General features: G+C 41.9%; 1 protein-coding gene across 5 annotated transcripts in view; it reads left to right on the top strand.

Moving 5' to 3' along the window:
* LOC121962709 (nck-associated protein 5-like) overlaps positions 1 to 12,126 on the top strand; it is a 190,666-nt gene that overhangs the window by 173,635 nt on the left and 4,905 nt on the right. For all 5 annotated transcript variants that reach the window (XM_088074807.1, XM_088074809.1, XM_088074808.1 and 2 more), the window contains 3 exons: positions 755 to 870; positions 1,729 to 1,849; positions 1,962 to 2,137. In XM_088074807.1, the coding sequence (XP_087930933.1) occupies positions 755 to 870; positions 1,729 to 1,849; positions 1,962 to 2,137 (413 nt within the window). The remainder of the gene's footprint in view (positions 1 to 754; positions 871 to 1,728; positions 1,850 to 1,961; positions 2,138 to 12,126) is intronic.

Below are 12,126 nucleotides of genomic sequence, written 5' to 3' on the forward strand. Positions count from 1 at the left end.
TCAGATGGCTGATTAAAGCTACAATAACACACAGGGATGAGCGAGCACACACTGGGTTTTATGCTTACGGTGCATCTATTTCGCCTCGGCGCTGCGGTGGCACTGCAGAGGCAGCAATTTGAGTCACAACTGTCGGCGGCTCCTGTTGAGCCTTCCCCGCGGTACGAGTTGATTAAAAGAGCCTTAACTGTATTTCTTTATCATATGTTTCTATCATTATCAGAATCACAACGCTTTGGGATGCCAGAAAAGAAACGGTCACATTGTTTGCTTCTTAATAGGCGAAGGGGAAAAAAAGGTGAATGGACTTTAATGATCCTAATGCAGAGTTTTCAGATGGCGACAGAGCTCCGGCCAAAAGCGGGCAGTTATTGTAATGCTGCTGAATGTTAAAAGAGACAATTATATTGGCGTCTGTCCGAGACAGCAGTGGGCAGCAGAGTGATAATAAGGCAGCGCTTCGTCATTTGGGGCCGACAGCTGAAAGCTGTTATATCTGGGCTGCCAGGAGTCATGGCGGGGAACAATCGCAGCGTGGACGCCGTTAATGTTTGATGGCGTGGATTGTGTGACTCCATTCACATGTGCAGAAAAATGGATGTGTAGGCAGTTGGATGAGTGAATGGATGTTTTCATTCGCTGTCTGCTGAGAAACAGAATGATGTTTTCATTTTCTCAGTGTATATGCAGATACCAGAGCGTGTCTTTTATTTACTGTACGCCTCATTTCTCTTTTGTCTCGTTTGACTTATAGATGCAATCAGGACAAAGAGGTTGAGTCTTTGTGCTCCACGCAGCAGCATCTCCACAGAGGACAAAGACAAGGAAACAGAGAGGAGGATGAAAGCCCAGGACCATGATATGCCCGGTGTAAGTCTTTTACATCACAATGGGCCTCATGCAGAAACATGCTTTTAATTTTCTCTCATATTTTCTGTTAATTTTCTGCTCCAGAGGCACCAAACGTTCTTACAATCGAAATCTTGTCTTATTTAGCTGTGTTGAATAATGAATCTAGGGCTGTACACGACTGAGGGTTTGAACGGGGCTCGGCGAAAAGTTCAGAGTGACAGCGACGTTCATGTAATATTAACACGGTCTCACAAGTCATCGCATATTGCCGCCTTGCAGTAGATTTCCATGTCTACATATTACGCTCCTGCTAAGTCTTCTGTTGATGTTCTGGAACATTTTAAGCACTCTACAATATATAAAAATCTAAATTTAAAGCACATTTTTATCGCGTTGGACAAACAGTTTGTGGACTGTGAGTACAAGATGTTTTTCTCTTGTCTCAGGAAGCGTGCTCTTGACTACTCATATGATTTTCTCCTAGAAAATAAGAAAATAATGGTTAAACCTGGAAATCAATAGGAACTGACAAAACAAGAACAAATGGTGGGGATGACCAAAAATAAGAGATAATTTGTTATCAAATTGCTTCCTGCATGAGGCCCAATGTGCACAAATCTGTATGAAAGTATTCAAAATTTACAGGTTTTAGAAAGTTAAAAGAAATCTAGACAAGACACTGTTATTTTCTAACAATTGGCTGCAGGCGAAAAACTTCACAAAGCTGTTTTTAAAGATTTTTGTTGTTAGATTTTTTTTGGTTCACATTCTTACTTCTTTATTCTCTCCACAACTGACAACATAATAGAGCCGCTCTTAGGCTTTGAAATTGCCTCATATCTGTATTTTAAACCGTTTTTTTGTATCTATGAACAGGAAAGAGCTCTGCAAGTGTGCACGTACTCTGGGAGCAGCAGCGAAACCGAGACTGAGCCGGAGGGAACCGGAAGCTCGCCACAAAGGACCCTCATCAACAGATCTAAGAAGAGTGACTCAGGTCTGGTTCATGAAGTTCATGTATTCATTAACAGGCACCGATAAAGACATCAGCTGCAGATTTTATTGAGATCCTTTCTCTTATTTTCTATAACAAGTTATTTTGTTCACAGTGGACCAGAACGAGGAGACCCTGAAGAGAAGCAGCGTGGAGAAATCCTTGTCAATCATGGACTACTACCAGCACGACATGTACTCACATCTGGAGAAGGACAGCAGGAGGATTTCTCAGTACAATTTGTTGCACAAGGAAGCGTCCCTGGATGGCAAAGCAGGAGACAGACTCAGTGTGAGTATTAAAACAACTTATTGTTCACAGCTCGTTGGTTTTGCCCATAAAGGTGCTTTACAGGCATGCTGCTAGTTCCTATCAAGCATTTTATTTGCCATTACAGGCTGTTTTTAGATTTGAAGACACTTAATCAGATGTTTCAGTGTATAATATGCAGGTATGTGGCTAATGTCTGTAAACAGTATAGCCAGTGAAAGTTAAAACAGCCCCCCAATCTGTGTTTTTTTCTGTGCCATTTTCGTGATTTTTGTAGCTTCCTTTTGGATGCACCTGGTCACTACCTTTTTATGAAGTCCTGAACTCACCTGTGCACTGTCCTCGTTTGCTCGTTGAGAAATCTAGGAAGTCACCACGAAATTATACAGACTTTCGCAAAGCAATCGCAAGTAAATAAAAGATTGTAAAGACTAAGTTGGTGCAGCAAAAGATCAAATTCAGTCGATTAAAGAGGTACTGGCAGATGCCATTAACCCCACAAGCTCATGAAATATCTGTACTCATAACACCAGCTGGCCTGTTCTCTCACACAGTAATGGGATTTGGCTTACGTAACGCACTATTTATATTTTAACAACTCATGAATTTGGTCGGTAATGGATTTTAAGGTTGCATTGTATATTTAGATGATATACAGAAGGAGCTGGGAGGATCACCTCAGTTGTATTTGTTTTGATTTGTTTGAACAATTAGCAGATGCTAATTTAACCGTAAACGTACCAGGTTGAGACACCAGGAACTTCCACAGCAAAAGCAGGGAAATAAGAATAAAACTAGATGAGTGCACTTAGTATTGTGCAGATCTTCGCCAGCTGGCCGCCTGAGCTGATTGCAGCTACTATGGGCAATTCCTGCAGACCTGCAGAAGTGCATTTCATGGGCGTCCCCCCAAAAAAACGCCACCACCAATTGTGAATTGCTGCAACCTCAAGAGTTCCTTTAGCAAACAGTTATACAGACAAAACATTCGGCTGATTGGTCCAGTAGTTAGAGGGGAAAAGGGGAGTGAGGAGTCAGCAGTCAGTGACGGAATAAAATCCTCAATAAAGCAGGTTTTTTAACATTTAGAAATCGCCGCAAGCACCGTATAATAGGAAGATTTGGGCAGATAAATACCCCAACATATACTTGAACTGTGTAATAAATGGTTATTGAAACGGACTACCCCAGTACGAGTCATTACAATATATAACAATACAGTACGTTGTATTGTTTTGGGGTTTTTTGGGTTTTTTTTTTATAAATCTAGCGCAGCATACATTCAAGATGTGTTGCTAAAGCTCATGTTCCTGTAAGAGGGGCATTTTTATGCATGATATTCAAGTTTATTTGAAAATTATTGATTGTTTGGCCTCGATGTATCACGTTTAGGAGATAATGTGCTGCACTCTGAGTTGATTGTTTGAGAATAAATCAGTTTCTTCATTTAATGGCGCGCGCTGGAGGCGGTTTAAGGTGATAGAAAAGCGGGGCAGCCCTCCGGTGTAGATGTATGCAACTTTTTACAGTATGAGGAAAATGTGTGAGTTTTTTGAGAGAGTCAGAAAAAATAGCACCTGCCCTCAATGAAAGTCTTCCCAGGATACAGGGACACACACTGTCACAGGGTTTGCATAATTTTTCCTTTCCTCCCGGCAGAGGCATGAAGATGAATAAATTGAATTTTTTACCATTCGTGTATGTCACAGACTTCGGCAAGAAGACTTTTCAGATGGTCAGAGCAACTCTTGTTGAGTTGCAATGTCAACTTTACCTTTGAAATACCTCCTGAGGTGTTAACAAAGTCGCTAAACTCTGGGGTTTTTCTTTGCCACCGTTGGAATTGTTTGCAGATTTTCATAGAAAAAGACGCCTAATTGCTTTCGATCGCCTCGCCCTCTTGTGTCAGCAGGTATTTGCCTATTAGTATTTAACGCTGCTGAATGACAAATGAGGATCAGAGACCATGAAATGGCCTCCAGCCTGCTCGCCCCGGCTCTATTGGGCGGCCCCCTCTCTTACTCTGCTGCCGCCCCAACACACACCCTGACACAAAAATCCATAATCTGAAAAAAGACTCAATACAAGTTCAAAACACAACTGTGTATGAGACTGGAGAGAAAAAAAATCTGAATTCATTCTGTGAGTTTGACCTCAGGAGCTCAAAGCGAGGATCAGATATATGGGTTTAAAGCATTTACACCCATGAATTACAATAATTATGCAGGATTTGTAGGTGGAATATGCTTCAGCTTTTATTAGCACCATTATATATTCAAATGTTTTATAGGACTGTAGCACGGGCGCTGTCATTTTGAGCTGCACTGCATGTGCAAAAATGTTAGTTTCACGATTATTTTTCATTATCTGCAAGAAAATGACAAATTTGGCCGGATGTTTAGCAGCAGGGAGGTGGAAAGAGCAGCGAGTAAACACTGCTTAAGTGTCCTTGACTCTACCGTTTGACCTCCCGAGCAAAGGCAGAATTTCAAACAGGTATTACATCGTCGTACAAGGCAGAGTCTCACTTTAACAAAGAGAGATTTTTGATTCTGATCCGAGTCCCAGCAGAGAGGCAGCCAATCGAACGGGACGTTCGATGCGGTGCTGCGCAACCGAGCTGCAAGCACAACTCCTTTAGCTGACATGCAACGCAGCTCCGTTCGTCTCATCCTCAGACCTGCCTGTCATTTAATTGGCTGCGGTAGGATACATTTCTCAGGGTAGTGAAGTGGACTATAGTTCTCACAGCGACCAAAGTTTTTATTAGAGGTCAAAAGTTAAACCCAACAGTAAAACACAGGAGCTGCGCAAGCAAGTGCTTTTACTCACACACTGCACTTCAGAAGAGTTTTGAGGTACTAAAACGTAATGTTTCAATGATACAAATGCTAAATTGTCGTGCTCCTTGGACGGTCCCATCTCCTGAGTTGAGAAGTCGTTCTTCTGACATCGCTGCTTTCATGAGATTTTAAGTTGTAATGTGGAACTTCAGAGAGGATGCTTCAGAGAGGATGTGTTGTATTTTGTTGCTCAGAGCGTTCAAACATCACGTTGATCACAGTTATATTATAAAAGAAATTTGTCCCACACTTTTGGCGGCACTAATGCATTCCCTAAAACTGCGAAAATAGTTTTTTTTTCATCAATTTGTCATCAGGGTTTATGCTAAATACATGACTTTTCTATATAATTGAGGTACCTCGATGTGGACAGCAACTATCCACATTCCAAATTTTATGTCAGTGTTTAATTGATATGAAATACTTTAATTAAAAAAAAAGTTTTTACTATCAACTACACATTTACTTTCTTTTGCCACAAGTTGTTTAATTCTTTGAAGATCTTTGCAAGAATTAACTAGAATTTGCACGATCCAAATTTTCGTCAAAACTTTTTCTGACGTGGCAGAGGTTGCTGTTTTTACTGTGGCGGAGGGGAAACTGAAAATGGTAGCTGCGGAGAGCAGAGGGGGCGAGAATGCCAGGACAGTTTCCATCCTTTGAGTCAGACGAAGAAAAGATCAGCATGACTTTAGGAACGCTTCCTTTTTTCACCGTTTTTCAGAAAACAAGACTTTGAAGAATCAATATTCTTTCATTCTTGGACAAAGTTGACATCCAATAACAATAAGCGTATTCTTCAGCGGTTCCATAATGATGGATGAGTGCCGCTGAACCTGTTTAACCTACATTATTCCCCGAAAAAAGACGATCCATCCGCGTGTCATCACCTCCTCGCTCCTCTCAGCACACATCCGTACCTGAGGGCCCGCTCTTTTTTTGTCGCAGCTCGGGAGCTTTTTGACTCTGGAGTCGTTGTCATTGGCGGCAGTTTGGGGAAGTTTGGTGGCTGGTAGCGGGCCCGTGTCAGAGCCTGGTGATTTAAGCGCCTTTAATAACCTTTCACAAACACTCAGGAGAGTGATGTAAAGCTCAGCGGCTCCCATCAGAGCCCTCACAGCCCGCGCTGGCCTCCCATTCATCATCCTGACAGCACCTGACAGCCCTGCTAACGGCGGCCCCCGCCCCCTTCTATCCTCTCCTTCCTCCGAGTCTCTCTTTCTCCCGCGTGTCTCTCCTCGTCTCCCTTTCAGTTTTGCCTCTCTCTATTTCTGTCTCTCCCGCACGACTCTCTCCGTCTTCTCAGTTGACCTTTCACGCTTTTGTTCTAAACATTTTTTTTAATTCCTTGATTCCCCTCCTCGAACTAACTTTTCTCATTTTTCCTTTCCTGCTTACTCGCTCTTTTCTTCTCACTGTCTCCATCCTCTGTCTGCATGAGGGGGAAAGAAATTGCTGCAAGAAAACAACAAACTTGTGCCAAGTTTGGGAGATTCCTGGGGTTTATGTGACCCGGGTCCAAAACCGGCACACAACAAATCAGCATGCACAGCATCTCCCCGAGCGCGGAGCAGCTTGTTACCTTGAGCAATGATTACATGGCGAGGGAAAGGGAACATTTCGGTTGACATGTAATTTGAAACGGGGCCACTGGATAACCAAAACTATATCAGTGTACAAATAAATATCAGCAGCAGGAATATGCGCTCCAGATTGATAGCCGGCGCGATGCGGGAGTCAGACGGCTCGGACACAGAAATGGAATTCCTGCCGTCAAATTATTCGCACAAGTGTGACGCATATTCTGAGACAATAAGCATCAGTATCAGACAGACAACATTATGGACACAATATTCAGATTCAGATTGTATTTATGTCAAACTCTCAAGTTTTCCAATTACCTTTCTCCTGCCTCGAAAGTGGCCAAACCAAACTTTAGTGCTGTTGTCTTCAGTAGAGACAGGACATCTTGCTATCATCTGATGTCACTTTCCTACAAGATTCAAAACTGATCCGCTGACGACAAAATGTCTTGTTTAGTAGACACATTTTTAATCGAAAATCATTAAAAATTAGTGAAGATTTGCGATGAGACAAATGGAAATTTGCAATGTGTCGTTCCAAAGTCGTCAAATACCGACACCAAAAGCCACCTTTCAACCGCACGAACTGCTGCTGGACATCATTAGCTGAGAACCGTCCACTGTGTTACACGGGCAGACTGCACACGCTGCTACCGCATGACGCGTGTACGAGAGGCGTCAGTTGATAACGTGGCCGGATGGAACCTGTCATGGCTGTATGATGCACTGCTGGATGGCGTCAGGTTGAAACGCTACCAGTCACAATGTGATATGAGGCGCACAAAGGTCCTTACAGGGCAGGCGGGGGGGGCAGCGTTCGCTTCCTCTCTGAATTTGATGTTTTTTCTGCACCTTACCGTGTGCCTCCTCTGCCTAATCCTAACCGTACGTGCCAGCGCGTGCCTTTGTTGACGTTCCCGGCGTTGGTTGCCATGTGCTTTTGTTGCCCAAACATAACCACGTGCAGCGTAATCCCACCATTCGCTTGTGTTGACATCACAGTAATGGCATCCTGCAACGTCAGCAGCAGACGAAGGAGGACACCTAGAGCGTAATATGTGGACGTGGAAGTCCTCTGATAAAGCTGCATCATGTGACAACTTGATATCAGTACGTCTTGGCTGAGAACATATCGTAAGATGAAAGAAACACGAGGGAAAGGTTAGACTTTTAACTTGTCTGTAAGTCATAATCAAAAAATACCAAGGCACGCTGCTTTGCCAAAGTTAAAAAACGTTTCAGTCTTCAATCTGCAGCTTCAGCACAGGAAGCTATTCTGCGATCATGTTCACGCTCACGTGATCATTTTATGTATATGTTCATTTTATATGGATGTTTTTGAATGAAATTGCAGGAATATGTGCTGTCATTGATTGTTTGCTGGTCTTGAACACAGTGGTGCTTTGTCGGGTCTCAGCTGAGTGTGTGTGCACACACTCTACATCGATCGCACCTGTGACAATTATCCAGCGCTGCTCTGGTTTCCTGACATCAGCCTGCGAGCTGCCACTCGTTTTTATTTGCTGGTATGATGAAGACTGTCAGTTAAAACATGCAGGCGCCAAGCCCATTTTTTGTCTTTTTAACTTTTGAAAAGCACTGTGCCTCGGCTTTGGTTTGGTTTTTATTTATTGTCAAAGAAAAAGACAAATTAAAAGTAGTAAAAACAGACGAGTATGTAACTACTGATGTGTGAGATTTGCACTTTATTAAGTGGCAAACACGTTGAAACTTTTTGTCTTAATGTGAACAAAAAACTCTTGGTTTATGGTTAGAAAGATCACGTTTTGGATTAAAGTACAAACTTTCGGTGTCCCAGTCAGGGCCGGAAATGCCACGATTTCTACCTTACAACACTCGGATTTGGTGAAAGTTATTTTGGGTTCCCACAGTGGTCTGCAGCCAGGCAGCCATCTCATCGATGTGTTGCACCATCCATCATACCCCCCCCCCCGATGAAAAACTCAGCTCGTATGCTACTGCACCTTTAAAACATTGATGCATTTCCTATGAAACATACAAATGTAAGAAAAGGTACGATTTTGTTCTTGTGACTTGGCTGAAAAACAATGAAAGGCACAAAAAAAAGGAATTTGATTTTTAAAATCTTAGCTTTGAAGCACATTTTTGTCATCTGTACAAGTGAAAAACATGAAGGAAAAGAAAAATACGCAACAGCAGAGGAAAAGGAGAAAATATGTCTCGCTCAAGCCACAATAAAAGACCCTTTCAATAAGCTTTTGTAGCGAGCGGGTCGACTGAATTCGAGTTTAGACATCCCATTACTGACATGTGATGCAGAACCAATTGCCGATTTGGCCCCTCGTGTTTTCAAGTGGGAAGCTCCGGCTGAGACGTCTGCCTGCAGCCTCGCTTCTGTGTGCAGCCATCATTTTGGCTGAACCCGCAGGTGGTACAAAGACCTGCACCGGGAAGCTTCGATCCGCTGGTAATTGTGTTCCTCCAAAATCCAATCCAATCAGCGATAAGACAGCCGTTCGCTTTCCTTCTTCTTGTTTCCGACCAAAACGAGATATAGAGGGGAGACCTGAGGACCGTTCCTCACTGTCACGCCGCTGCGCTAATCACTGATCCCCATCACGCCGTGCGCGCTCTCGTCTCCCAAGGCCATAAAATGACAGTTTTCAAAGCTGACAGTAAAAATAGAGTTGTGAACGGCACCGTGTGGGTGTTTAAGTCCAATCTGCATTCAACATGTGTGCCTAATTTAAGCTCATCCTCCACACCTGCAAAAACCTAATCAACATTTTATATCGGATGTCATCCTCGGGCACAGTTTCTTCTAACTGCTCTTTTGATTCTGTCTTCTTTACAAATTTATTGTGCTCGTGCCGAGAGAGGTCACGTCAGGGCACGCTGGCGGGATTTTGGGGCGGAAAAGTTGAATCATCAAAACACGACATCACAGTTGGAGATGATTAAGTAATTTTTCACGGTTAGAGTTCAACTTAAAATTTTCAGCCCAGTCTCCAGGAGAAAATGTAAACCTCAAATACTTTACATTTGCACTTTTGTAAAGCGACGTCGTATATGAGCTGACTTTGTCATTTCCTGCCACGCAACCGCCACAAAAAGCAGATGTTTTTATTGATAAATCTCCACATTTTCTGCTGAAAAATTACGCAAGAAGTGCAGCGTTTCCTTCTGGGACACTACCACGAAAATAACTTCTTTTTACTGAAACATCGTGCATTTACTGCCAGGATAGTTGCACAAAAACGGTTGGGTTATTTTTCAAGGCACTGCTGTGTTTTCTACCAGAATAGTTGCGCAAAAAGTGGTTGTTTTTTACTGCGATATCACTGCATTTCCCACTGGCAAGTGGCACCAAAAATGGTTGTTTTTTCTACATATCACTGTTTCCTGCCGGATAGTGCCACAAAAAGTGGTTGTTGTCTTTTAAAGAGAGAATTGCTGTTTCCTGCAAGGATGGTGGCATGAATTTTTTCTATTTTTTACACAGCACTGCTCTGTTTCCTGGATAGTGGCATGAAAAGCATTTTTTTGAGTCATTGCTTAATTTCCTCCCAGGATAGTGGCACAAAAAGCTGTTTTGTTACCAGAAGTTGTTGTTCTGCCAGGATGGTTGCACACAAAAGCGTTTGGTTTTTACTGCGACGTCAGTGCACTTCTTGCTGGGGTTGTGCCCCCAATATTGGGGTATTTGAAGTGTTTTTTGTGCCTAAACATAAGCACACATTAACTACAACATAAAGTTTCAATGTATATATACATAACATTCACATTTTTTTACATACTTGTGTGAAATTGAAGTATAATGCACTTTTAAAATATTTTATTAATGCACATATTTCATTTATTTATTATCTCTATTTTTATCCTTTTATATTTTTACTTAATTCTTACTTTCATACTTCTTATTTCTACTGTTTTCTACTCATTAAAAAGTTCTATGCTTGGACTGCTGTTTTTAACACTGTAGTGATTTTCTTTTTCTCTGACAGAAGCTTCAGTAAACCAGAATTTTATTCACATACGAGATATTTTGAAAAAGACAATTTCCCTCTCTTGCTCATATTGTGCAGCAGTAGCTGTGATACTTTGCCTTGTGGGCTCAGAGTCCTGCTGCTGTGCTTCCTTCCCCCCACTCACTGAGTGGTTGCACCTGGGTTGGCAGGTGAATGCAATTAACTAGCTGGTAGCGGAGAAAGGCAACGAGGCTTCAGGCCCATGAGGAGCAGCAGTGAAAACAACAATCAGGATTGTTTTTAGTCTTTCCTCCTACACAGGTCTCCTCACATACAGCCGAATGCAAAAAACTTGCTGTCTTTGTAGATGTCAGAAAACATTATGGAAAATGTAGGAAAGATGCAGTTCAGGGAATATTCGATTACCACACAATTTCTGGGATGAACCAAACCAGAATGAGAACACGAGTCTCTCGGGGTGGATATTTTTTCAGATTTTTACACATACTAGTAAAGTGACGGGAGAGCAGCTGCAGCACCTGTGTGGCTCACTGACACTGTCAGCATGCCCTGGAGGAAAACTCTAAAAGCTGTTTCACAACAAGCATGGATTTTTTAAAAACTTGCACAGAAATTTAGTGTAAGAAAAATAAGAGACAAAATAACACGTTCATGGTTTAGGTTTGCACTCTGATTTTAAGTGAAAACTCTTTAATAAAACATCCTTTTGTGATCGTTGATTATCAAAGAGACACTTTGATTTTGTACAGCTGGCATGGCTGCAACTGAAACTAGGCTTTCGTGCAGATTTTCAGATGGCTTTTACCTGATTGCACGGAGAAGAAAACAACGCAACAACAGAAAGGCAAACAGCCCGACTGAACACAAGCGAGATGAAACAAGGGTAAAGTTAAGATCAAATTAAATCAAGAGCACAAATATTGCAAGATGAAGGATAATGCATAATAATTGCATAGTGTCAATATAAAATAATACAAACAATTGGACCAAAACCAACAAAGGCAATAAAAGCAATAAAAGCACAAATAAAAGGAAATAAACTGATTAAACTTGAATATAATAAGTAAAACAAAGAGAAAGAAACAAAAATACAACATTGCATCAGAATCGTCGATACAGTGACGTCTTTCTTTTCGCCCGAGCTTGTTCTAAAAATCTGCAAATAAAAACATCCTACCTCATCTCTTTTACTTCAACTTTGTTAAATAATTGCAAACTTAAATCATGATAATACGGGCAATAAAAAGGAAAAATGAACTTCAGTTTCGATTTCATTGAGATCGCATAAATAACAAAGTCTGTCTTCCTCACTTTTCCCCAAAAGATCGCACCTTATGACTCTTACTTTAGGCTCACTTTTATAGTGAATTCAATAGTGAAAATAAACTATTTCTCATTTTTCTGGGGACTCTCTGGAGGTCCCTCAGGGGCCGCTGGTTGAAAACCTCCTTTTTATACCACTGATGCCGCTGTGTTCGTGTGTTCGTGTGTTCTCGCTTCTCGTGTGAGTCGTTCTGGGTTTATATCTGTTGGGAGACACTCCTCGCAGCTAAACTCTAAACGTTCCAGGTTTGAAGCGTCCTCGGAGCTTTCTTGAACCCTCCAGCTATTCC

Source organism: Plectropomus leopardus, chromosome 24, assembly GCF_026936395.1.
Source record: "Plectropomus leopardus strain MGB_pleo_1.0 chromosome 24, ASM2693639v1, whole genome shotgun sequence".
NCBI lineage: Eukaryota > Metazoa > Chordata > Actinopteri > Perciformes > Serranidae > Plectropomus > Plectropomus leopardus.